Below are 27,513 nucleotides of genomic sequence, written 5' to 3'. Positions count from 1 at the left end.
AATTCTTTTAGAAGTCCACTAAAAATGCTCAAAGTTTAAGAAACATTCATATAGTCCAATAACTTCAAAATAGTTTAGTTTTGAGAAAACAACGTTAAAATGGCTCTATATGACTCCATGACCGGGATGCATGAATGTAGCAGTAGAGTTGTTGGAGTGCTGGGGTCATTCTCGAATGCCACTCCTCCACGGGAGCGCGCCTAATATGCACGCACGCACGCGCGCGCGCGAGAGAGAGAGAGAGTCTGGTGCGCTCACTCCTGCCAGGAAGTTGTTGGTATTCGGGGAATAACAAAGAGACAAATACAGGCATATTAAACTCGTCGCAACTACACGCGGGTAATCTATTAAACGCATAATATATCTGGACATTTACTGAAGGACTATGGACTAATCGAGGAGTAATCGATGGAGGCACAGATAAGTTTTAGTCTCGTCTGGTTTCTGCTGCTGTTGGGCATAACAGGCGCTACAGCCAGAGAAGGTGGGTCATCTGAAAGCATTCCCGATCTCTCACGCGTTCTCATTATTATTATTATTTGCAAAATTGTATTCAGTTTAACAACATTATATGGCATTAAGTTTAAGTTACTGAGCCATAAAAAAGCAAGTTTAACATGGAAATAACATCTGCAGGATTATATTGTCACGGTTAAAACACATTAAAAGAAACTTTGGAGAAACTGTGCCATCGATCGGCGCGGGGCAACTGTACAGTTTCGGGTGACTAATTGAGACCGGAGTCTTTTTTTAATTGGAGCTTTTAGTTTTTTCGCGTTGCCGGCTTGCATTGTGTAGACAGCATGTGAGATTTGGAGATTTACCAATCACATCTGATACAGTTCAACAGTTTTTCCACTTAAATTATGAGCTAATTTAATATATTTGAACTTTTAAAGTGGATAAATTCAGAAAGCTCCAGTAGTTTTTTTTTCACACTGTTGACGCATTAGTCGTAGGCGAAGTATGCCACGCAAAACTTGATTTGCAACTTCTCTCTGACAATAGCGCTTAAACATGACAGTCCGAGGGTTTGAATTGTTTAAATTGTACAATAAAATAAAATGTAATCCAATTGAGAGTTTTACAACTTAAAGGATGTTAGATGTTAATTGCATCCTCATGAAAACCATCAAAAGACTTATTTCAAGTTTTATTTTAGGTTTAGTTCATAAACAGAGCAAAAATACAGAGCTCCCAATAATAATAATAATAATTATGCTATTTTATTTGTATTTAATACATTTTTTTGTCCAGACTTATTCAGTTATTTAACAACACATACAAATGCTATTGCGTTAAATTTAGCCCAGGATCTTCTCTTCAAGATGCACCAGTATTTAAAACTGTGTCATGTATGATCCCAAAAATAAAAATGTATACAGTGAAAAAATTAAATGGCTGCATCTCAGGTGATTATAACCCCCCATAACATGTTGACACATGTTTTTAAAATATTTATTTAAATAAACAATTTATTATCATTTACAAATTACATTTTTTGCATTATATTTTTTTCGTGTTCTTTGTGTAGGTCTGCATAGTGTACTTGGTGGAGCTCAACAGTAATCATGAAATTATTCATTCTTTGGGAATCATACACTCATTTTCACTTGCATAATGCAAGTTATTCCAAAGGTCGTTTGTTTAAGAGTTTTGTGTAACCATGTCAGGGTTTCTGATTATACACTTAACAAACAAATGCTGTTGCATACGCTGGAGTGTGTATGTGTGGTTGAGTGTTTGTTTTCTAAATGTAAACTTCAGGAAGAGTTCTACACTGCACATTGTCTATCAGATTTTTCTTCTATCTTCTATAAGCAAACTCTATATCTTCATACCCAGGGGCACTAAGTGCATTTAGTATAATTCTTGGCACCGCACCCTCACTAATTTTAACACATTTGTTATGGCTTTGATAAGTGAGTATGTTCTGTAGTATGGTCCAAGATCTCCCATACTCAAAAAAGATCAGTAACTATCCAAATCTTATCATCTGATTGAAATGAAATGAATACATTACTCTGCAATTTTAGTAAATATGTAGAGGATACTGATGATTCTGATACAGGATTTGACTTAAGAAAGTACTGTGTTTGTTACAAAACTGTAAGACCCAGTTCATTCCTCCACTTGCTGCTAACTGTTGCGGGAGTGATATGCCTTATGCATTTATCCATTATATGTATTACTGTGGAGTATTTCTAGGCCTGTAATGGAGGTTCTTAGCAACACTGCTAGCTGAAAGTGTCCACACATCTTCCAGTCCACACTTATCTACATGCAGGATTATCAGAGTAATGGTATGGGCCCATATTCAAAACTATTTTTATCTTACCACTTGAAGTTCTCCAAAGAGTTCCTAGCTAAGAGTTTTTGCGTAAAATCTAGTGCTAAGAACAATTTTTACTAAGAAAATCTTAAGGTCAGAGTAAGGTTTTGTTGACCTTGTTGCTATGGATGATATCATGTTTTATGAACTTGCTCTCTTAAATCACCCAAAGTGATTTGTAGACAGGGAACCCCTGCAAATGCATTATAGATAGACAGTGGGAAGTGTATATTAAAGTGTATATTAAAGGGCACCTATTATGGAATTTTGAAAATTACCTTTCATGTAGTGTGTAACATAGACTTAAGTGAACAAAAACATCCTGCAAAGTTTTCTATATGAAAGTTCACCGTAAAAAACGTTATTGTCTCTCAAAAGTAGGAGTCAACTCTGAGTCAATGTAATGAATCGATTTTCCAATGAGTCATTTTCCTTTTCGTTGTGACGTCAAGACGAAAAGTTATCAAATTGGCCGCGCCCACTCATTGCGCGCGCAGACACCAGGGAAAACTTTAAAACATCATGTCGACCACAAGATGCTTTGTTCTGAAGTGCATATCAAAAGCGACCTTTTTTTCACTGCCCAGGGACGAGCATGTGAAGAATCAGTGGCTAGAGTTATTTACAACTATACCACACAAGTATAGCCCGAACCTGTGTTCGCGTCATTTTAATGACGATTGCTTTACGAACATGAATGCTTTCAAGTGTGGATTCGCGAGCCGGTTGATACTGAAGAAGGTTCAGTACCAAGTTTATTTGGATCAGCTTCCTCCTCCGAATCACAACCTGTAAGTATTATTAATAATTGTTGCTTTTATGTGTTTTTTATCATGCTTAATAAGTATTTATGTGTGTTGTGTAAGTTACGCTCAGCGCAGCTTCTAGGTCTCCAATGTCAATTTTTTTTAAATATGTGAAAAGTTTGTCGATGTTATTGGAGTTGTCATAAAGAATAGAGCAATAACTTGTAGTAATGCAGTGCTTTACCAATATGTTTATGCGTTGGGCTAATGCAAACAATAACTGATTGGGTGTTTACCACCGAACTTTGGGCTATGATCGCTAACATAAATCAACTCAAATTCCTTCTCTGATTTTGATTTTTTTACTACAAAGCGGTGATGTGCGTTCCGTTTCCGACAATCTCTGCAGAGTATACCAATCACAACTGACTGGGTCATCTGACCAATCACTTCAGATTAGCGTCACGCAAAGGAGGGGTTTGGAAAAATGAGTCGTTCAACGAATCATTTGGGAGTCGGTGAGCAAATCAGGTAAACATAAATGCATATTATAAGACAACAAAAGTGTTTTTTGTCATTGCATGCATGTAAAACTGTTGTTGGGGACTCCCAAAACAATATTAGGAACATTTTAAATGCCATTATAGGTGCCCTTTAACGCAATATCACTTGTGCTAGAGTGCTCTAATGGCCGTAGGCATGAGGACACAGGTATGGACAAGTAAATAAATATGAAAATAAACCAAAAAAAAAACAAGAAGTACCCCAAATACCCTGGAACTACTTTCTTACACCACAGGACAGGATCTGCCATTGCTAGTTCGAAAGATGCACCCAAACATCCATTACTAATTCAAAAGCATCACTTTAGAACTAGTAACGACAGCTTGGGCTGTTTCTAGCAAGTTATTGGAGAAACAAGGTCATGTGTGTTTGAGTGAATGTGAGAGAGCGAGCGAGAGAGCGAAAGATCGAGTGATTAATCAGTGATGACCAGTATTGCTGAAGCTGTAAATTTCTAAAAATTACTGAATTCCATGGTTGTGGCGTTGTAGTAATCAGCTCAGAGCAATCGAGGAGTGATGCTGTCACCGGAATTATGCTACTTCCCACTTCCGAAGCTACGAGTATGTTTTTCTCAGAGTATCACGTTTTTCTCAGTTTTTCTATGGAACATTTCTCAGTTTTTTTATTGACTGAGAAAAAAAAAAAACATGAAGGATGCTAGGTTCATTCTTGCATATTTTTTGGGGAACTCTTTTTTTCTTTTTTTTTTACACAAACAGAAACCTAACTCTCCTCCGCCACGTTGAAAGTTTATGTCTACTTCCAAATTGCAAAATCTGGTATCAAAATGATCTCTTAGTTTCCCAGTCATAATTATGACTTGAGGGGTCTTTCATGTGTATCTTCCAAGTAAACTTGTATGATAATTTTAATAGCACGTGAAGGGAGCATGAGAGACAATGCCGATGTTCAGACTTGAGTAAATCCGATCACTGACAGACCTAAGCAAAAGCAAAGCTTTCAATAGAAACTCACTCATAATACATAAGACGGTCATTTATCACCATCTCTTGGTGTAAATGTGTGTGTGTGTTTACGAACTAATATTTGAAAAGACTACAAGCATAAAATAACTATGGAATAAACAGAACCCACACCTAAGAAAGGCAAAGGATTGTTGCTGCTTCTTGCTCAACACTAAGCACATGACGACGTCGTTTTTCCACATAATTGTGGAACTATTACCTGAACTAAAATCAGATTGTTGTGGAACTATACCCGTCCTGATTAAATTCCAAGTGCCGTTATTCCGTCAAGGACATGAAAGCAGGAAATGTATCTAATTAAGCTTTGATGTAAGCATATTATGCTGTTGTGGCGGGGACACCTGAACATAATGCTTAAAGTTGTTTTGGATAGTGCTGTTACTATTTTGTATAAAAGCACTTAATTTTTGTTTTTAAATAATTCCATTTTATGTTGAAAAATTTAATGAATAAAAATTATTCTATTTGATTAAAGTATTAATTAATTAATTTTATTAAACACTCTGTGCACTTTGCTAGTTTTAACACTATTAATGACATAAATCGGTGAGATTTATGACAAGATGTCAAATAATTCAAAATCGTCAGGTTCTGGAGACTTTAAAAGACACTTATGTGCTCAAGCTGACACCCCCGAGAAGGCCTCGAGCCAGGTAGTCAATTTGGACAGAGAGATGAGGGACATGTTGGCAATGCTGACGAGGGTCATTGCTGACTCTGTAATACGTCAATCGATCACGGCCATGGTGGCAAAATTTACTGATGTGGTCACAAGAGTGGGGGATGTCGAGAAACTGATAGATTAACTGGAGTCATCATAGAGGGAATAATCTGCTAATCTGCTAGCGGCCAAGGTGGATTTGGAGTGTGTCTGGGAGAAGTTGGAGGACATAAAGAACCGTAACCTGCGGAATAACATCCATATTGTTGGAATTCCTGAGGCAGAAGAGGGTTAGGATATGGTGAAATTCCTGGACGGGCTCTGTCCTAATCTGCTTTACATAACAGGCCATAAACTGGAAATCGAGCGAGCTCACAGGGTTCCGCCTCAGCAATCCACTGAGGGAGACAGGCCCTGATCAATTCTGGCCAAATTTCTGAGATCATCTGATAAAGATTTTGTGTTTCAAGAGGTGAGGAGCAAAGGAAGGCTTTCTTGGAAAAACCACGTCATTTTCTTGTTCCCAGACTTTGCAAATTTGACAAGAGAGAAACGTGATCGATTGCTGTCGGACTGCATGGAAGCAAAAGTGTGCAAGCCCCCTAGTACAACAGTGATGCTTCACAGGATGTGTAAAAATCTTGGTCTTGCAGATATTTGGAGACTTTTGAACCCATCTGGCAGGAACTTTACAACTTTTTTCATCAATCAATAAGATTTACTCTAGAGTAGACTTTTTTTTTATATCGAAGTCCCTCATTTCATCTGTTGTTGATTGCTCAATTGGAAACATTTTAGTCTCAGATCACACACACCCTGGTGTGTTTAGAGGTTTTGCCACATATGGAGAAAAGGAAATCATATAGTTGGCTCTATAATGTATCCCTTTTGCAAAATCCTAAATTCCAACAAATGTTAAAGGCTGAAAAGTTTGGTTACGTATGTAACCTCCGTTCCCCGAGGGAGGGAACGACACGTTGTGTCGGAGAAGCGACACTAGGGGTCTCTCTTGAGCGCCAAAATTCACCTCTGACCTATTGAAAAGGGCCAATGGGAGTTGGCAGTCAGTATTAGCATACCCCGCCCCCGGACATACGGGTATTTAAGCGGGGCAAATACGGAAGTTTAGCCAGGATTTTTCTGAGGAGCCGGAATGGTCCGGCCACAACAGTGGCTCGGTTCAGTGACATGGCGGAGGAAAGACACAACGTGTCGTTCCCTCCCTCGGGGAACGGAGGTTACATACGTAACCAAACGTTCCCCTTCTGTCGCTCTCTCCACGTTGTGTCGGAGAAGTGACACTAGGGGACCCATTCCAATCTTGCCATGTGCTGAACCATGTACGTGAACCGCCGATACAGAGGCGGGCAGGGATTTCATCCAGTGCCGCGCATCCTCTGTACCTGGCTGCACGTACCCTTCCCCAATGCCCCATAAGAACATCGGAGTCCTTCTAGTTACCCTGGGAGGGGAACAAGGCGATGTTTGCCAACATGGGAACGGGCCAGCCTGGCAAAACACGAGACGCAACCGACTCAACGCGGAGGTTGTAAAACCTCGCGAAGGTGTTGGGTGTTGCCCAACCCGCGGCTCTACAGATGTCTGCTAGGGAGGTGCCCTTGGCCAGTGCCCACGAGGACGCAACACCCCTTGTTGAGTGAGCTCGGACCCGCAAGGGTAGGGGCACGGCCTGGGTGTGATAAGCCAGTGTGATGGCTTCGACAACCCAGTGGGCGAGCCTCTGTTTGGAGACGGCATTCCCTTTCTGCCGTCCCCCAAAGCAGACAAAGAGCTGCTCAGAGCGTCTGGTGCTCTGTGTGCGGTCCAGGTAAATGCGCAGGGCACGCACTGGACACAGCAACGAAAGGGCTGGGTCTGCCTCCTCCCGGGGCAGCGCTTGCAGGTTCACTACCTGATCTCGGAATGGTGTGGTAGGAACCTTGGGCACATAGCCCGGTTGCGGTCTTAGGATCACAGACATATCAGAGGCGAGCGCGATCAGCAGGGCCGTCTTAAGAGAGAGGGCCCTGAGTCCAACTGATTCGAGCAGCTCGAAGGGAGGTCTCTGGAGTCCTGCCAAGACTACCGAGAGATCCCAGGAGGGAACTAGGCCTGGCCGGGAGGGATTCAACCTCCGGGCGCCACTCAGGAACCTGAGGATCAGGTCGTGCTTACCCAAAGACTTGCCGTCTACAGGATCGTGGTGGGCGGCATAGCGGCAACATACACCTTGAGGGTGGACGGGGACAGCCTCCTGTCCAGCCTCTCCTGTAGGAACAGAAGCACTGACCTAATCGCGCATCTCTGCGGGTCTTCGGCTCGGGAAGAACACCAATCTGCGAACAAGCGCCACTTTAGGGCGTAAAGGTGCCTGGTAGAGGGGGCTCTGGCTTGGTTGATTGTATTCACAACGGTTGCCGGTAAGCCGGCTAGCTCTTCCGCGTCCCGTCCAGGGACCAGACGTGGAGGTTCCAGAGGTCTGGGCGCGGGTGCCAGAGCGTGTCCCATCCCTGAGAGAGGAGGTCCTTTCTCAGGGGAATCCGCCAGGGAGGAGCTGTCGCGAGGAGCCTGAGTTCCGAGAACCAAGTCCGAGTGGGCCAGTAGGGGGCCACCAACGTGACTTGCTCCTAGTCCTCCCTGACCTTGCACAGCACCGGTGCAAGAAAGGCTCACTGGGGGAAATGCGTACTTGCGCAGCCCCGAAGGCCAGCTGTGTGCCAGCGCGTCTGTCCCGAGGGGAGCCTCTGTTGGGGCTTACCAGAGTGGGCAGTGGGAGGTTTCCTGGGCGGCGAACAGGTCTACCTGGGCCTTGCCAAACCGTTCCCAAATCAGCTGGACCGACTGGGGGTGAAGCCTCCACTCCCCGCCGGGCAGGCGTTGTCGTGATAGCGCGTCCGCTACGACGTTGAGCTTGCCAGGGATGTGAGTGGCACGCAGCGGCTTGAGTCGCTGCTGGCTCCATAGGAGGAGACGGCGGGCGAGTTGTGACATGTGGCGGGAGCGTACGCCGCCTTGGCGATTTATGTACGCCACCACCGTTGTGCTGTCCGATCTCACGAGGACATGTTTGTCCCGAACTAACGGGAGGAACTTCCTGAGATCAAGAAGGACGGTCAACAACTCCAGGCAATTGATGTGCCAATGTAAAGCCCTGAAAAGGGGAATAATTGAATGAAAGATGCAAGGACACAAACTTTCCTCAGATCATGTGTGTAATGACTGAATATTCAACAATCATATGCAACGTCAGTACAGTTTACATATACAAAATAATATAACATGCATTATACATACAATTCTAACCATTATCTCTCGTCAGCAATTAAGTTGTTCCTGCAGAAGCATTTCCCGCTTTTCACTACAGAGTAAATACGTCAATCCACACACAATACAAACACAATTGTGCTGATAACATACATACATAACTCTTTACACCATTAATAGTACTCAGTATCTTTTTTACCCATATAGAACACATGCTACAACAAGTACAATATCACTGCATAACTAACGTTACTAAGTGCAGCGCTCATCCACGAGGTCGCGGTTAGCGTTATTAAAGGCTCATTTAGCTAGCTTACTCGTCGTCATATAATTAGCGTCGTAACTTCACAATGTTCGACTAACTGTGCTTAAGGACACTCTCCTCGACACATGTACACATTCACATAACACGTGGGTAAACAATATTACCTATTATACAATATTCATACCTGAAAAGGGGAATAATTGAATGAAAGATGCACGGACACAAACTTTCCTCAGATCATGTGTGTAATGACTGAAGGGAGGAAGCGAGGTGCACCGTAACATAGTTCAAACGCTCCCCCTGCTGGAGCCTCTAGTAACTACAACACCTTTTTTACACTTACTGCTTATGCTGTTAGAATGACATTTTGCACATGAGAAATAAGAAATAATAAAAGTACTGTAACTGCTGTAACTAACAATAACAGTTTTAACCCTAACATATTATATATATCATTACCCTATGAGAATGGCAAACATACCTGAATATGAACCCGTTAACTGTTACTCTACTGCTTACTCAAATGCTTGAAATGACTTACTGGTAAAACGCATTATTCCCATCTGTCACATACTTCCCCTCAAAATTAGATGTTGTCCTCAACATCATTACCTGTAACCATAAATTCAAACATGTTCAAAGAACACTTTTTACAGTCTGGAACTCTTTTGATACATTCTGTCTGTCTCAAAATAACACACATATGCCCAATTTTGGCTGTTTGGTTACAGTCTGGAACTCTTTTGATACATTCAGTTTTCAATCCACATAACACATACTGTATACGTCCAATATCTGAAGAAATGTTGAACGCTTTACAGTCCATCGCCTGAATACTCCACAGTTAACTTGTGCAACAAAGTCCTCAACTGTGCAATGTTTGTGACATTAGCAGAACTCTGCTTTCTCATGAGTCAAGGAGTGCAAGGCAGTTTAAGCTGTTCAAAGCAGGAATAGTTTTTATAGTTTACATCCCACACAAATAAAGGTGCTGGTTGTAGTATGACTGTACCGGTTGTGCCCATAATTGAGTTCTTACATAAGAGGGCAATGCAGCAAGACTGTAGCAGGATGGGGTTCCAATTTTATCATAGCTGAAGGTCTTTGGTGGCCTACGTTGTCTCTGCGGCCGCTGAGGTCTGGTCTCCAACTCTACTTCCTGTGTGTTATCCCCTGATGGCAGTGATGTTTCCTCCCCAGTCTCAAGTGTGATGTTGTCCCGGACATCCTGGTTATCTGTCGAGTTATCATTACTGTGTTTTATCAGAGGTTGCTCTGCTGCGTGTTCATTTAGGTCTGGTTGAATCACATCAGCTGCCATGACAGGAATCTCTCTCACTGATTTTGGTGGTTGAGCAAAGGTCTGAGGTGGCACAAAATAGTAATCCTCATCATCATCCTCTTCTTCTGACTCCTCTCTGACTTTATCAGCCACTGCAGTTTTCTTTTTTGGTTTCACAGGTGGGCGTACTTCTGCTTCCAGCGGTAGGTGATCGCAAGGTAAGAGGAGGTTTCGATGCAGAATCCTGGTTTTTCCTTTCCCATGTTCCCATGTATCTCAGCTCATAAATGGGAACATCCTCTCCCACTTGACGGACTACAGTATGGATGGTGTCTTCCCAGTGATTCCTTAATTTTCCAGTTCCACCACGAGGGGTCATGTTTCGGATTAACACACGGTCTCCTGGACACAACACTGAACTCCTCACCTTAGTATCATACATCCTCTTATTCCGCTGAGCAGATTTGTGTGCATTTTCTCTTGCGATAGCATATGCCTCCTGCATTCCTTGCTTCCACATTTCAACATATTCATGCTGGCTGCGACTTCCATCTTCTGCGGGCAAACTGAACAACATGTCAATAGGTAATCTTGGAGAGCGGCCGTACAATAGATAAAATGGGGGAAAGCCTGTTACCTCGGTACGTGTGCAGTTATAAGCGAATATGAGCTTATTCAGAGAGTCTTTCCAGCTCATCTTGTCTTTGTCTGTAAGAGTCTTGAGCATCTGTATTAACGTTCGATTAAAGCGTTCTACTTGGCCATTTCCCTGTGGATGGTAAGGGGTTGTCCTTGATCCAGCTACACTGCAGTATTTGCTCAACTGTGAGAAGAGTTGATTCTCGAACTCACCTCCCTGATCGTGGTGAATGCGTGTTGGAAACCCGAATTTCAGAGCATAATCGTTGAATATTTTGTCAGCCACTGTCTTTCCAGATTTTGATGTTGTCGGGTACGCTTGTGCAAAACATGTAAAGTGACCTACAAGTACTAGTATATACTCGTAGCCGCCTTTGCACTTATCTAGATGGAGGAAATCTACTGACACAAGTTCAAATGGCTGGGTGGTGACAATGTTTGTTAGAGGGGCCCTTGTTTCACGACTATGTTTTTTTTGTTTCAGGCAAGTACAGCTCATTACATATTGCTCTATGTCACGCTGCATGTATGGCCAGAAAAAGCGGTCCCTTATCAGCGATACTGTTCTGTCAGTGCCTTGGTGTCCCATCTGATTATGCAGCTCTTTTAGTGCTATAACTTTGTATTTTCCAGGCAATACCAGTTGTTTCCTGTGGGCTGTCTTTCTCCATAGGACTCCATTTTCATCTACTTCCAGTTTTTCCCATTCTCGTCGGAGACAACAACTCTGTGCATTGAGTTTTCTCAGTTCCTGATGCACTGGCCTCACTCCAGACAACTTGTACTGTAAAACTGGTCCAATATGTGAGTCGTCTCTCTGATCCTGTTGTATCTGTGCTGGTGTTATTGAGACAACTGATGCATATTGAGCCTCGAGCAGATTCTTAGCAGAGATGGCAATTGACCATGAGGCATTTGACTCTAGCTGCGATTCTACTGCCTGAGCAGTTGTTCCCACTGCATCATAAGACATTTCTTATGTGCACTCATTCATCAGTTTTTCAACATCGACTGGCATCCTAGACAAACTATCGGCATCAATGTTCTCTTTGCCGGGGCGGTATTTGATGGTAAAATTGAAGTCTGCTAGTTCTGCTACACATCTGCTTCCTGTAGCGTTCAACTTAGCAGTGGACAACACATAAGTTAAAGGGTTGTTGTCACTGTAAACTGTAAAAAAGGGGGCGTAGTACAAATAGTCATGGAATCTCTCTGTAATCGCCCACTTAAGAGCGAGAAATTCCAGTTTGCCTGAATGGAGATGATAGTTTCTTTCTGATACTGACAGTGTCCGGGAACCGTATGCTATAACACGCAGTTTTCCATCTTGTTTCTGATAGAGCACGGCTCCAAGTCCCTTATTAGATGCGTCTGTGTGCAGTACAAATGGCTGAGAAAAATCAGGGAATGCCAGGACAGGTGGTTGGACCAGGCAATCTATCAGTCGCTCAAGGATTATTTGGTGTGAGCCTGTCCATTCAATTGGTGTGTGGGATGGCACCACTTTTGCATTTCCTTTTTTCTGCAACTTCCTTCCCTCAGGTTGTGACCTTTCCATGTGAGCAGATCCCTTAGTTAACTCATACAGGGGGCTAGCAATGCTAGAAAAGTCTTTTATGTACTGGCGATAATAGCTCAACAGTCCCATAATCTGTCTTAACTCGCCAATTGTTCTGGGTTTTTTGTCTTTTAAAACTCTGATGGCAACAGTGTCAGCAGGATCAATTTTGTTCCCTTCTGCTGATACTATTCTACCTGGTAGCGCATTTCAGCTTTAAATAACTCGCATTTGCTTGGTTTTAACTTGATGCCATACTGTCTCAGTCTTTGCAATACCTTTCTTACATCACTGACATGGCTTTCAAATGTTTTGCTGAACACTAAAGTATCATCCAAATATGGGACACATATTCTGTCTCGGATGCCTTCCAGGCAGTCCTCCATGCAGCGTTGGAAAGCGGCTGGAGCATTCATGAGCCCAAATGGGATCCTGGTCCATTCGTACAGGCCCCAGGGTGTCACAAAAGCTGTCATGTGCCTACTGTCTTTTGCCATAAACCCCTGATGATAAGCCTTTCCCTGGTCTAACAGTGAGAACATGGTGTTTCCTCCAAGGCCATCCATGATATCCTGGACTCTGGGTATTGGCTGTCTGTCAGGGTAGGTCTTCCGATTTAACTCCCTGTAGTCTATGCACAGTCGTAAAGAGCCACATTTCTTTCTTACGCAAACAATGGGTGAAGCGTAGGATGAGTGGGATTTCTCAATCCACCCTTGTGTAATCAAATCTGTTAAATAGTCATTCATTTCCTCGTACAAGGGCTTAGGGACTGACATGTAGGTTCGTGCTACAGGCTCAGGATCTTTCAATGAGATTTTCAAATGGAGCTTCTCAATACAGCCTATGTCACTATCTGATCTGGCGAAAGAGTTTGACTCCTCCCTCAGCATCTCACTGAACAACCTTCCTCTGACTTTCGGTCCAGATGGCTGAGATCGATAGGGGGATCCCAGAGCCCTGTACTTGTCTCCTGATCTTCGGTGTGCTGGGCCTGAATGTTGTTTACATCAACAGGTGAGCGTGTTTCCTCAATAGCATTGAGTGGATATACAGATGTTACTGACTGTGCTGTACCGATAACTACTCTTCCTGTTAATATGATGTCATGGTCAGTGGCATTCTGTACACTCAGGATAATGTTTGGTTGTGCCCCTTTACTCACCTGGACAAGTGTGTCACAAAATTCAAGTCCCTCTGGCCACTGGGGATTGTCATCAGGCTCAAATACTAATGTTGTGTCTTCATTAAAGGGTTTCACATTTATCCTACACTTTACTTGGACAGCACTATGACTGGGTATACTTATTCTCTGGCTGGCTGTTCTCACTAGGCACTCACTTGTTCAGCTCAACACTCACTGCTTTAATGAATGCCTTAACTGTCTTTTTCTTTAGGTCAGAAAAAGCCATTTTCACAGTTTTTATCAATTTCTCTTCCTCTGTGTCATTTGTCTGGTTTTTCTGGCTGTTAATGACTATACGTTCAATGACATTGAAGCCAATAATGGGGCGGGGCTGTTGGCTGCCTTTCATAACAAGTATGGGGACATGAAACTCCTCAGCGCCTGCTGCTAGCTTAAAAGTCACTTCTACCCATCCCACATAAGGCATCTCTGTACCATTAGTGGCCTCAATCTGCAAGGGATCATCTGGATCAACTATTTCTGCTATGTCTCTCAGTCTGATGTCAGGGAAATTGTCAGTTTTCCATACCTCATCAATTGCAGACACCTGTGAACCGGTATCCCACAGCACTTGAGTGCTCCTCCCTTGTAGGTAGCAGTTGAGGAGACATTTCTTTCCCACCAGTTCAGTCAATGTCGAATGTTCCTTCGTCAGAATGTTTCTTTTTTTTTCAGTCGTCATCTTGCATGAATGTGTTTGGTGCATTTTTGGTTCAGGGTGTGTGAATGGTTTACAGTTTTCTTTATGTCCTGGCCAGTGATTACCCTGACATTCTCTGGAACAAAAAATGCTGTTTTACACACTGAGCATTGTTGAAACTTCTGATATTTCTCTTTTTCTCCACAGTTAGTGCATTTTTGGGACACTCTGACAGATCTGGTCACTCCCTGTCCCTTGGGGCAACCACTCCTCGTTTAAAGGGGTCTCTCTAATAGCACTGGGCGGTCCTCTGTATCCTCTGCAACCCGCTGAAAATGTTCAGCTACTCCCACACCTGTAGCAATGTTCGCAGTATACCTCCCTCTCGCTGGCACATAAAACATCTTGGTTTGGGGCGTTGCATTGGGTATCTTTGTGGTGCAAACCTCTGCTGAAACTGGGATGTTGCTGTCTTTAGTCTTGAACCACCAGCAGTTTGGTACTCCTGCACTGGTCCACTTGGCTGATGAAAAGCTGTGGCATTCTCTTTGTTCCAGGTCGTGAACTGTGGCCGAACATAAGCTGGGTGGTTGGCTGCATTGTAATCTATCTCTTTACTAGCAGGAGGATACAGGTTTGGTACGGCTTCTGTCTTATGAATGGATTCTCGGATTTGTGATATCTCTGCCTTGAGGTCTTTCAACAGTACTATGTCGGCTTTGATTTCCTTTAGGTCTGAAAGAACATCTGGAGGGAGGGTGGCAATGTTTTGTTGAGCTGCACATTTTTTGTCGCCACTTGCATCACTAGACTGGACAGCGTGGACGCCAGTGTGTCGCTGTGGAGCAGTCAGTCTCTTTTTATCCTGCCTCTCTTTCTCATTAGCACATGCCAGATTTAGCCTCTTTAAGAGTAACTCATCAGAAGTAGTCGGCTGCAACAGGTAAGGCTGGAGGTCAGTTTTGATGCTGTCATTTAGTAGGCCTGTGAGTACTGTGTGCATGAACATGCTCTGTACTAGTGTGGGGTCATATTTGAGGCTAGACTCAGCTTCCTGTGATGCAAACAATATTTTCTGTCTTAAATCCATAGCTCTGATTAAAAAATTCTGTGGAGTCTCTCCATTGCTCTGAACTTCTGTGGTTAGTTGTTTATATAGCTCAGCTGCACTCATCTCTTGGTAGTGTGAGCGGAGGATCCTTCTAAGGGTTGGCAGAGACAGATCATTTTTCCCTTCAAGATAGCTCCGCAGCTGCAGGCCGGGTACAATGGCTCTGATGACGGCATCTACTATTTCTGATTCAAGGTAACCTTTACTGAGACCATTCTCGATTTGACGAGCCAAGCTGGAGAAGGTAAGTCTGTCTTTTTGTCCAGGTTCGCCAATCTGACCAGAGATTTTATAATCTTTTCGCCACGGCGGGCTGTTCGCATGAGCATGGGCTGCGTGAACTGGGGTAGTTTAATTATTTACTGTACTCTTTGTGCTTCTATTAGCTCGTTCCTGCATTTCGGTTTCCTTCTGTTGTACCATTAGTTTTAGTTGCTCTAGCTCTTTCTTTAATTTCTCCTGCTCCTCATTATCTTTTGCTTTTTCTGATGTGTCATTTTTGCTAGCCTCTTGCAGGGTTTTTATCATGTCCATGAGACTTAACAGATCTGACATGCCTTCATCTTTGAGGTCACTTAGTTCATCATTTTCAATGTACTGGATAATATGGGAAACAAGAGCATTACGAGTTTTTCCAATAATTTTTTCTCGGTTTGTTCCTGATATTTCAAGAAAGTCACTTATCTGCATTAACTCGTCTGTAGTGAGTTGAAAAAGAGCTCCTTTAACCTCAAAACGCAAATTCTCAACCTCTGGATCCATCTTGGCAGGTGAGCTACAAGCAGGGTTGTGGTGTGACGTATTTGCCTGTTACCGTGATTTTTGCTGCTCCCTAGTGGACACTGCACCTCAGGATACACGCTTTCCTTGGCTAGACTTTCACTCCAACCGTGACTGTACTCTCTGCCACCTGGGTTACTTTTATGGGATGATCGATGTGTGGTTTCTTCCTCTGTCTTGGAACACCAACCTCACTTCTCTCATCCCAAGCGGTGCCTCCAAATGTAAAGCCCTGAAAAGGGGAATAATTGAATGAAAGATGCACGGACACAAACTTTCCTCAGATCATGTGTGTAATGACTGAATATTCAACAATCATATGCAACGTCAGTACAGTTTACATATACAAAATAATATTACATGCATTATACATACAATTCTAACCATTATCTCTCGTCAGCAATTAAGTTGTTCCTGCAGAAGCATTTCCCGCTTTTCACTACAGAGTAAATACGTCAATCCACACACAATACAAACACAATTGTGCTGATAACATACATACATAACTCTTTACACCATTAATAGTACTCAGTATCTTTTTTACCCATATAGAACACATGCTACAACAAGTACAATATCACTGCATAACTAACGTTACTAAGTGCCGCGCGTTCATCCACGAGGTCGCGGTTAGCGTTATTAAAGGCTCATTTAGCTAGCTTACTCGTCGTCATATAATTAGCGTCGTAACTTCACAATGTTCGACTAACTGTGCTTAAGGACACTCTCCTCGACACATGTACACATTCACATAACACGTGGGTAAACAATATTACCTATTATACAATATTCATACCTGAAAAGGGAATAATTGAATGAAAGATGCACGGACACAAACTTTCCTCAGATCATGTGTGTAATGACTGAAGGGAGGAAGCGAGGTGCACCATAACATAGTTCAAACGCTCCCCCTGCTGGAGCCTCTAGTAACTACAACACCTTTTTTACACTTACTGCTTATGCTGTTAGAATGACATTTTGCACATGAGAAATAAGAAATAATAAAAGTACTGTAACTGCTGTAACTAACAATAACAATTTTAACCTTAACATATTATATATCATTACCCTATGAGAATAGCAAACATACCTGAATATGAACCCGTTAACTGTTACTCTACTGCTTACTCAAATGCTTGCAATGACTTACTGGTAAAACGCATTATTCCCATCTGTCACACCAACGCAGCGGGGCCCCTTTCCAACGGCCCGCTGCTGCGTGCCCGCTGCACACGGCACCCCACCCGGACCGGGAGGCGTCGGTTGTGACCAGAACGCGTCGGGACACCTGCTGCAGGGGCACTCCTGCCCATAGAAAGCAGAGGTCTGTCCAGGGTCGGAGTGTTTTGAGGCAGGCGGGGGTGATCCTTACCCGATGCGTGCTGTGGTGCCATGCTTGTCTCGGGACTCGAGTCTGGAGCCAGTGCTGGAGTGGTCTCATATGCATCAACCCCAACGGCGCGACCGCCGCAGAGGACGCCATATGCCCCAGGAGCCTCTGGAAAAGTTTTAAAGGGACCACTGTGCCTGGCTTGAAGGAAGCGTGGTCCAACTCCAGTCTAACTCCAACCCGAGAAAAGAGATGCTCTGAACCGGAGTGTGCTTGCTCTTTTCCCAGTTGACCTGAAGCCCCAAGCGGCTGAGGTGCCGGAGCACCTGGTCTCTGTGTGTGCATAGTAACTGTCGAGAGTGTGCTAGAATGAGCCAGTCATCGAGGTAGTTGAGAATGCGGATGCCGGCTACTCGTAGCGGGGCAAGGGCCGCCTCTGCGACTTTCGTGAAGACGCGAGGGGACAGAGACAGGCCGAAGGGGAGGACTTTGTACTGAAACGCCTGGCCGTCGAACGCAAACCGTAAGAAGGGTCGGTGTCGTGGCAGAATTGAGATGTGGAAGTACGCGTCCTTCAGGTCTACCGCTGCGAACCAATCAAGATGCTGAACGCCAGCCAGAATATTTCTCTGCGTGAGCATTTTGATCGGGAGTTTTAACAAGGCCCGATTGAAAACTCGCAAGTCCAGGATTGGTCGTAAGCCGCCGCCTTTCTTGGGTACAATGAAGTAAGGGCTGTAGAAACCCTTCCTCATTTCGGTTGGAGGGACGGGCTCTACCGCGCCCTTGGCTAAGAGGGTCGCGATTTCCGTGCGCAGGGAACTGGCATGCTCGCCGTGTACTGCGGAAAGCGGACGCTCCTGAAGGGGGCGGAGCCGGGCAAACTGAATTGCGTAATCGAAGTCGAATGGTCCGGTGCAGCCAGCACGATGCATTGGGAAGCGAAAGCCACGCTTCCCAGCTCTGCGCTTAGGGGCACCAAAGGGACGAGTATTTTGGACGTACCGGGCGGGCCTCGCGAGCGGGCGGAACAGGTAATGCAGCGTCGGGCGGCTTCGTTGCGGCCTGAGGCTGAGGTGCTGAGAATAGACTCAAAGCACTTACCTTGCTCCACGCGCCCGGCAGGGGCGGGTTCTTGACTGAGGAGGAGGTCTGATGTTGGCGTCCTCTGGACTCGTCTGAACCGGCCGGCCGGGGACAGTCGTGGGCAGGCGGAAGGCGGATCGCCGTGTCCGTGTACCGGGACTGTTGTGATCTGAAAGCACATTGCCGTGAAAACGGCATTTGCGGGCCAGGTGACCCAGAGGCAAAGGAAATAGCTCTTTTATTGAGAATGTGGGTACCACAGCCCCCGTCAGGGGTGTGGCAAATGAAAAAACAAAGGATTCTCCTCCCGGCCCTCCACCGGGGACGGAGCGGTCTTACCACCTCCGGAGCTAACGTCTTCGGCTCTGGGTCGGCTGTCTCAGGAACGCTTGGGAGCCTTCCGGTCCTGGAGGGGGTTCATGAGACAGGGGCGTGCACCGCCTGCTGAGTGCTCGACGCTGGGGCTGAGAGCTGGGCCCGGGTTGAGGCAGAGCAGGAGCTGGTTTCCTCGCAGGGGGACGCCCTCGGCGGGCAGACGGGGCAGGGCCCGTAGCGGCAGGTCTGCGGCGGGGCATGATGTGCGAAATGGCCTCCGTCTGCTTCTTCACCGCGGAGAACTGTTGGGCGAAGTCCTCGACGGTGTCACCGAAAAGGCCAATCTGGGAGACCGGTGCGTCCAGGAAGCGGTTCTTGTCAGCCTCACGCATCTCGACCAGGTTGAGCCAAAGATGGCGTTCCTGGACCACTAGGGTGGCCATCGTCTGTCCGAGTGCCTGCGCTGTGGCCTTCGTTGCTCTCAGGGCGAGGTCGGTCACTGAGCGCAGTTCCTGCAGCACATCAGGATCAGGTCCACCCCCGTGCATGTTTCTGAGAGCTTTGGCCTGGTGGACTTGCAGGAGGGCCATCGCATGCAGGGCGGAGGCAGCGCGTCCAGCCGTAGTGTAGGCCTTCGCGTTGAGCGAGGATGTTGTCCTACAGGGCTTGGATGGGAGTACGGGCGACCCGCCAGGAGGTAGGGATACCGGGGCATAGATGGTGCGCAACTGCCCTATCGACCTGGGGAATCGCGTCGTACCGTGGCGCTCTCCGCCGTCTAGGGTGGAGAGAGTGGAGCTGGTGGCACCTAGACGAGCCGGAGAGCGGGGCTCTCCACATAGACGTCAGCTCATCATGCACCTCCGGGAAGAAAGGGACCGGGGGTTGCGAGGTCGCTGAACGCGCGCTGCCCCAGGAACCAATCATCCAACCGAGAACGCTGTGGGGAGGATGGAGGGTTCCAATCCAACCCCACGCTCAAGGCGGCCCGGGCAAGCATGTCTGACATCTGAGCGTCGGCCTCAGCCTGGGCCTGCTGGCCCGAAGGCGGCAGTCCAGGGGAGTCCTCGGCATCAGACACCGCACTCTCCGATGCAGCGGCGAGCTCATCTGCTTCGGACTCGGGAGGATAGACAGCCAAGCCGTGAGGTGAGCTGCTATCGCCGCGAGCGTGGACGGAGACCAGCGAGCGTGTCGGGGAACGGGAGGTTCGAGGGGGGTTACCCGGGAAACTGCACCCGCTGCCGCCCCCAAATCGCCCCCAGCGCCAACCGCACCGTCCGCAACATGGTCATGGTCATGTTCTCGCAGTGAGAACATGAACCATCCACAAACGCCGCCTCGGTGTGATCGCGGCCCAAACACACGAGACAGCGCCTGTTGCCGTCTGAAGCGGAGAGCACTCTACCGCATCCAGGAACGACACAGGGGCGGAAAGGCATCTTGAAAATGACGCGTCCTTAATAGGACGTTCAACGCCGCTGTGTTTGCTCTTTTAGAGGAAATTACTCTTTTAGTAAAAACTCTTTTAATACACAGTGTGTGTGTGTGTGTGTGTGTGTGTGTGTGTGTGTGTGTGTGTGTGTGTGTGTGTCTGTGCTGTCGAAGCGCTCAGGGGCAACAATGCACGCCGTGCAATGAGAAGGAGAAAGCCGCTGTTGTGCGCCGTCAAGATCCAACAGCATGCAGATCGTCAGAGGAAAACAGGAACGTTTGAGTGGTGTGTAACTCGCAGCAAACTGCAGACAGACCATCGGCTCCGAAGAAATTTTCTGACTAAACTTCCGTATTTGCCCCGCTTAAATACCCGTATGTCCGGGGCGGGTATGCAAATACTGACTGCCAACTCCCATTGGCCCTTTTCAATAGGTCAGAGGTGAATATCGGCGCTCAAGAGAGACCCCTAGTGTCGCTTCTCCGACACAACGTGGAGAGAGCGACAGAAGGGGAATCAAGGTTTATATGGAGACCAACTGGTCCTCAATATCCTCTGTGGGCGTTGCTTGGGAGGCACTTAAGGTGGTTCTTAGGGGCCAGATCATACAATGTACCTCATTCGCCAAAAAATCCAAAGCACAAGAACTCGTGTAATTGGAAGGGAATATTAAAAGTGCCAAGACAGAGCTGAATCTCTGAATGTCATCTAATGGCCTCAGAGAATTGACCTGATTGAAATACAAATATATTACTATTTTGTCGTGGAATGTGGAGTTTTGTCTATTCAGGGCAAGACAGTCATACTTTGAGTTGGGGCTACAAGGCAGGAAAACTCATTTTCTACCATTCCCTCAGTGAAATTTGCTGGTGGTGAAATATTTATCTTAGCCATTGATATTAATATTGCTTTTAAAGAATTATATCTTGATCTCTATAGTTCCACGTCTTCGTCAACTGATGATGATATTTGAAACTTTGTGGAACCATTAGAACTCCCTAAACTGACAACTGAGCAAAAAAATTCTCTTGATTCTGAGATAATCTTGGAAGAGCTTGTTGAGATAATTAAGGCCTTGCCTACTGGCTGATTTTTTTTTTTAGATCTTATGCTATGGAACTGGCTCCACTTTTGTTAGAAGCTTATACAGAAACTTTAAAGAATGAAAAGCTTCCTCCAACCATGACACAAGCCTGGATCTGTCTGATTCTTTAAAAAGACAAAGATCCAAGCGATCGTAAGAGTTAGCGTCCAATTTCCTTGATCCAGCTAGACATTAAAATATTGTCAAAGGTTTTGGCTTACCAATTAAGTAAAGTTATGACATCTCTTATACATATAGATCTGGTGGGGTTTATTCGGGTTCACAGCTCTTCTGATAACATTAGTCATCTCATCAAGATTATGTGGTCAGTGGCGAATGATCAAACTCTGGTCGCGGCCATCTCACTTGACGCTGAAAAGGCATTTGATATGTTAGAATGGGATTATCTTTTTAAGATTTTGGAAATATGTCGGTTCAGAAATACTTTTATTGGATGGATTAAGTTACTTTATAGACAACTGTAGTGGCAGTACAAACAAAGTGATTAATTTCAGATTATGTTACTCTGGATACTCTGTTTTGTTCTGAAACCATTAGAAGCCACAATAAAAAGGGAAGAGGAGTTTCCAGGGGTCGTGGAGGTGTGGCGCATAAGCTTTTGCTTTACGTAGATGATATTTTATTATTCGTCTCCGACCCCACTAGATCTATGCCTAGCCTCCACAGAATTATTCATTCCTTTTCTTAGTTCTCAGGATTTAAAGTTAATTGGTCTAAAACCGAAGCTTTGGCACTGAGCGTACTGCCCAGTAACTGCTTTCCAGACGGGCCCCTTCCGGTGGCCCAAACAGGGCATGAAGTCTTATGATATTTTATTTCCAGCAAATTTGTTTTATTTAGTTAGAGTTAACTTTGATCCCTTTATAAAAGGTTTTGAGCAATGTGGGCAGATCGTCACACACACACACACACCGATCGCTTGATGATTATCTATTAAAAATGACAAAAATACGTTGTACTGTGAGGATAAAAAATTAATACAAATCAGATGCGTTTCTGATTTGTTTATATGTTTCTCTTGACTGCATGAAGCTATTTATCTCAAATCTCTCACTACCTTTAATATACAACTTAGCTGGCTAAAGCATAAACGTGACTGGATATAAACTAATGCAAAAAGATGGTAATACATTTTATTTAAACATTTAGGTAGGACTTGCGTGTTTTTTGTCACATTGTTCGAACCGCTTGAGGTTTAATGTTAGCGTCCTCTCAGCCTGGTCTGCAAACATACTGCTGTTCTCTATTAATGCATCATCTATTCAAGAAATGAATTATTGTAATATGACAACATGTACTGTATACATACCTTTTAGTTGTTGGTGTTTTAAATCTTTATTGTTCAGCTCCGTGCAGTGTTCTACTGCATTCAACGTGCAGTCTCACGTGTCAAAACAACCACCACGAGGCATCAGTGATTTCACAGAATCACTGATCATAGAGTTATTTCGCCTCTAGGGGCTGCTCTCATACTGTATAATGACAGCTCGCCCTTCCTAGCTGCTCCAGCACCGGACACAACGGGGGGAATTATAGGTGTGGATTTTAGACGATAACAATAGTTCCAGAAATCGCTATCGGTGCCGATTAATCGGCAAAACCGATATATCGGTCGACCTCTAGTTTTGGGGCAGGTTCGGGTCAGTTTTCTTTATCTTTTATTTTTTGGATTTTCTCCCCTTTTTGTCTCAATTTGGCATGCCCAATACCCAATGCACTCTAAATCCTTGTGGTGGCGTAGTGACTCACCTCAATCCAGGTGGCAGAGGACGAATCTCAATTGCCTCCGCGTCTGAGACAGTCAATCCTCGCATCTAATCACGTGGCTTCTTGAGCTCATTACCGTGGAGACCTAGCGTGCGTGGAGGCTCATGCTATTTTCCATGGCATCCACACGCAATCGCCACGCACCACACTGAGAGCGAGAACCCAGTGTTTCCCATTTATTGACTAGACTATGGTGGCCCGCCACAGCATGGTCTCGTAATGAACCCAAAAATATTGTTGCACTTCTCGGACTCATAATAACATAAAATAAAAGGTTAGGTTTTGCGCTCTCTCTCGTGCTCCAGTCATTTCAGTCTGCTCCTCCCCCGCTGCTGTAAACTCACTCGCTCACACACACACGCAGATATCTGCACTGGAGTATTCCTAGATCCATCTAACGTTACTTGGTTGAGGAGGATGACACATTTTTGAGGTAAGTAACATTAACCAGCCCTCTATATTGCAAGTAAATCACTCGCATGTGCGAGTAAATTTCGCATTATGCCATTTCTGTTATTAGCCACTGGCAAAAAGTAAATATTAACATTTCACTCGCCAGTGATAGAGTTGTGTAGTTTCAAAGCACCGAGTCTCTTTTACTAAATAAAAAGCAATTTTATATATGAACCACTCAAGCACTCTGATGTGCACGCCGTCTACAGAGACTTGCGCTAAACTCCTGCGAAAATATAAACAAGGTATAAACGTATTCATTTTGTGAACGCAAAGCACTCCAGTTTCACTTAACAGCCATGTAATGTCAAATATCCGTGGTCATTGTGGGTTTATTCATGCAGTGTTAATAACAGGCAGTGAGACAGAGAAGATGCCCTGCTCTATTTCTGTGGAGATTATAACATCCAAGAAACAGAATCACAAAGTCTTCCTTCATGAGAAATAAGGGCTTGTGAGTTAATCAGAGAGCCTTAAAATAATGTGTGAATGTGAAGAATTTAAGGCAGAAATATTTTACTATTTTATAATATAATTAATACAATACAATATAATGTAATACAATATAATGTAATATAATAGCTAAACAGATTGGCTGGGTTACAAAAGAAGCAAAAGAAAACAAAAACAAAAGTTACAATTATGATGATTATCGTAAATTAAAGTTAGCATTACTAGGTTTATTGGCATAATGTTACACTGCTTACGGCTTCACTAGCTAGCTATCATTAGCAGTCTGAGGTAACGCTAAAAGATTAAAAGCTGAAACTGACATCACTAGTTTGTACCCTGCTTTTTAGAATGGTTAGAGCACGGAATTGTTAAAGCTACAGTAGGTAGTATTTATTCATTAAAAAAAAAAATTCTATATAAACATGGTGTCTTAGTTAAATGAGGCCCTGTGAGAAATTAGTTAGCACCACAGACTCCGTGAAAGGCAGGCATTGGCTCTGTTTTTGAACAGCTGTCAAGTAACCCTGGCTGGGGTTGAAGAGCATCATGTATATGGGGAAGAATTGGGGGTGCTGTTTCTCACAATTCAATATTGCCTACTGCAGCTTTAAGAGCACAACACTAGCCTCTTAATTTTGCTTTCAAAGTGCACCAGGTGGAAGTATTTAACTTTAAAATGTACAAACGTTTCTTATGGGGGAGCATGCCCCCGGCCCCCCATCTAGATGTTCAGCGGTCCACCCCCATTGTCTCACAAAATCCTGTGAGAAACACTGAGAACCACTTTATGGCATCCACGAGGAGGTTAACCCCAACATGACTCTACCCACCCTAGCAACCAGGCCAATTGGTTGCTTAGGAAGCCTGACTGGAGTCACTCAGCATGTCCTGGATTCGATCAGTTTTCTTTTTCAAGTAAGGCCAAGTAAGGGGCTGTTCACACATGTATTTCAGTCCGTCTGTGCTGTTTTCCCAATTATTTTTAGCACTGGACAGATGTCTTTGACACTTGAGCCACATCTCACTTTTTTTAGCGTCTCACGCAGGACCTCCAAATTGTTTTGAGGCCACATCAAGTTTCTTCAGTATATATAAACGCATCTTGAGACACATGTGCTCCGTTTCATTTGCTTTGCTACATGACTGGTACACTGTTACACACGATTCCACATTTCTTTTCACCTGGCAAAGTTTAATTTCTAGATAAATGGTAAGCTACTGTTTTTTCACTTTTACTCTGGTGTGCAGACAATAATTCCACAAGTTAAATGCTAAGCCAAAAATCAATGCATCCCAAAGAGGCTAATAAACCGCAGCATTGTAACTCTACACACATGACATATATATTGCCAACACGTTACTAAATAAGGACTACAACTAGCACTAGCATGTAAGTGGACCTGCCTGATGGAAACCATCGTATTCCTTATTTAGAAACTTGTTAGCAACATACTTTTTTAAAACACACAATGGCTGCAAAATTCACATTAGGGGTATGACTGTGTGTGATGTTGTAGAACAAAACGTCCAAGTGTCTTCAAGAAATGTTTACCACAGATCTTAATTTACTCATAAATCTAAAACTGCCATTTTAAAAAGCCATAGGAAAATCCAGAGGAAACCCATGGCTCGTAAATGTTAATTATCTTCTGGGTTTTTTAAATAAAACCTGATCAGCTCTAGGACGGCTGGACTGAGCACAACAGAATGCAGGTATCTCGAGACCTCGAAGTCTTTTTTTTTTAGATTTCAAACTGTGTTAAACTTAACAAAACATCCTAAAACACATTGCTTATGACTAGAGGTGTTGAAAATTTGTGAGACATAAAGCAACCATAGAGAATAGCTCCAAAAGTGTCTGTCTGATGCACAAATACATAGACCAACAATTACAAATAGCATAGATTGAATTAGGCCCATTATAGGGTTATGATCAATGATATGGAAATAAAACAAACAATATTTTCAATGATTTTGTCTAAATGTTTCAATTGTCTGCTTTGTATATGATGTATTTAAATTATTTTCATTATAATATTTATTATATATTATTATATTTATAATTATTTAAGTTATTATATACTCAAATATATTTATTTGGTGGCCTTTTACAGTAAATATTGATATGCAATTAATTGGGATTAAACCGATTAATTAATCGTCACATCACACACAATTAATTTGATTAAAAATGTTATCAATTGACATCTCTAATTTCAATATAAATTATTAAAATCTATAAAAAAAATGCAAGTTGTTAGATTATTAAAATGATCATAGTTATTACTATGATAACCTTAATAAAGAGTGAAAGAAACATAAACATTTCCATATTTATTGTGTTAACATTTTTTCTATACATTTAAAAGAAAATTACAACTGTCCCACAGTTGTGGTGTAATTTATAGCACACCAAAAATGTTGCCCTTAATAAAGTTTTTCTTCTTGTGTACTTGTTAAACTAGTCGACAAAGTCCAAAAAGTTGAATATATAAAATAAAAAATTGATCAATTGTCACACATTTCTGCATATAAATGGTGAAATTATTTATTTTTCACATATCCCAGCTAAGCTGGGGTCAGAGTGCAGGGTCAGCCATGATACAGCACCCCTGGAGCAGATAGGTTCAAGGGCCTTGCTCAAGGGCCCAACAGTGGTGTCTTGGTGGTGTTGGGGCTTGAACCCCTGACCTTCTGGTCAGTAACCCAGAGCCTTAACCGCTGAGCCACCACTGAGCCAATATATATTATTTATGTGTTGTTAGAATAAACAAAACTCATGTGATATATGTACATAGACATGTAGTTGTATTAGACATGTTGTTTTTAGTTGACAAATGAAAAAAAAATAGTGTGAAAATGTTATTTTAATGAAATTTTACTTCTAGAAGTCCAGTACTTAAAGTGACCGAAGTTTAAGAAACAACACCCAAACAAAACATTATTGAGTGCACCTTTGAAACAGCAGTGTGCAATTTTTGCACCATTAGCGGCACAGAATTGAACTGCTAAAAAATCTAATCCAATCTGCTATTTCTTTGTTATATGCAAATATAACTCACTTCCATCTTGATACGGATTCCCCTCCCCTGCAGAACAGTGATAGCTCATATGTTCAAGGTCATCAACTCTTTAGGAATGAATGCATGCATGCATTAGTTATGGTTTAGCATTTGCACACACGCAGAGAAACACAAGGTCTGGTCCAGATCCTGTTCTTCCTGTCAGTTGAGTAGTTCTTGTTTGTTCTGTCACTGACTATGTGTGAGAGCAAGAATAGAATGTGTGAGGAGGAAGAAGCAGTGATTTGTTTAATTGAGCATTTCTGTTGATGCTGTGTTATTGAAAGTTTTTTTATTTTAATGCTTTAGCTTATTCAGGCAGCAGCATGAGGTCAGCGCTCAGAGGACAAAACCAAAGTTCTAATAGTTCATTGAACACACATTGACCGTTTGTGACAATATGCCCCAATATAGGGTGGATAATGGCAGAAATTTCCATTTAAATGTGCTCTTTGTTTTTGTGTCATTAAAAAGTTTTATACTTAAAAGA

At 43.7% G+C, this 27,513-nt stretch overlaps 1 protein-coding gene across 1 annotated transcript in view; it reads left to right on the top strand.

Moving 5' to 3' along the window:
* Nucleotides 1–256: 256 nt before the first annotated feature.
* Nucleotides 257–27,513, top strand: part of LOC127626753 (receptor tyrosine-protein kinase erbB-2-like) — a 165,903-nt gene continuing 138,646 nt past the window's right edge. The window contains exon 1 of the mRNA XM_052102767.1: nt 257–484. Within this exon, the coding sequence (XP_051958727.1) occupies nt 409–484 (76 nt within the window). The 5' untranslated portion in view covers nt 257–408. The remainder of the gene's footprint in view (nt 485–27,513) is intronic.

The sequence above is a fragment of the Xyrauchen texanus genome, chromosome 33, assembly GCF_025860055.1.
Source record: "Xyrauchen texanus isolate HMW12.3.18 chromosome 33, RBS_HiC_50CHRs, whole genome shotgun sequence".
Lineage (NCBI taxonomy): Eukaryota > Metazoa > Chordata > Actinopteri > Cypriniformes > Catostomidae > Xyrauchen > Xyrauchen texanus.
This window is presented reverse-complemented; position numbering and strand designations above follow the sequence as displayed.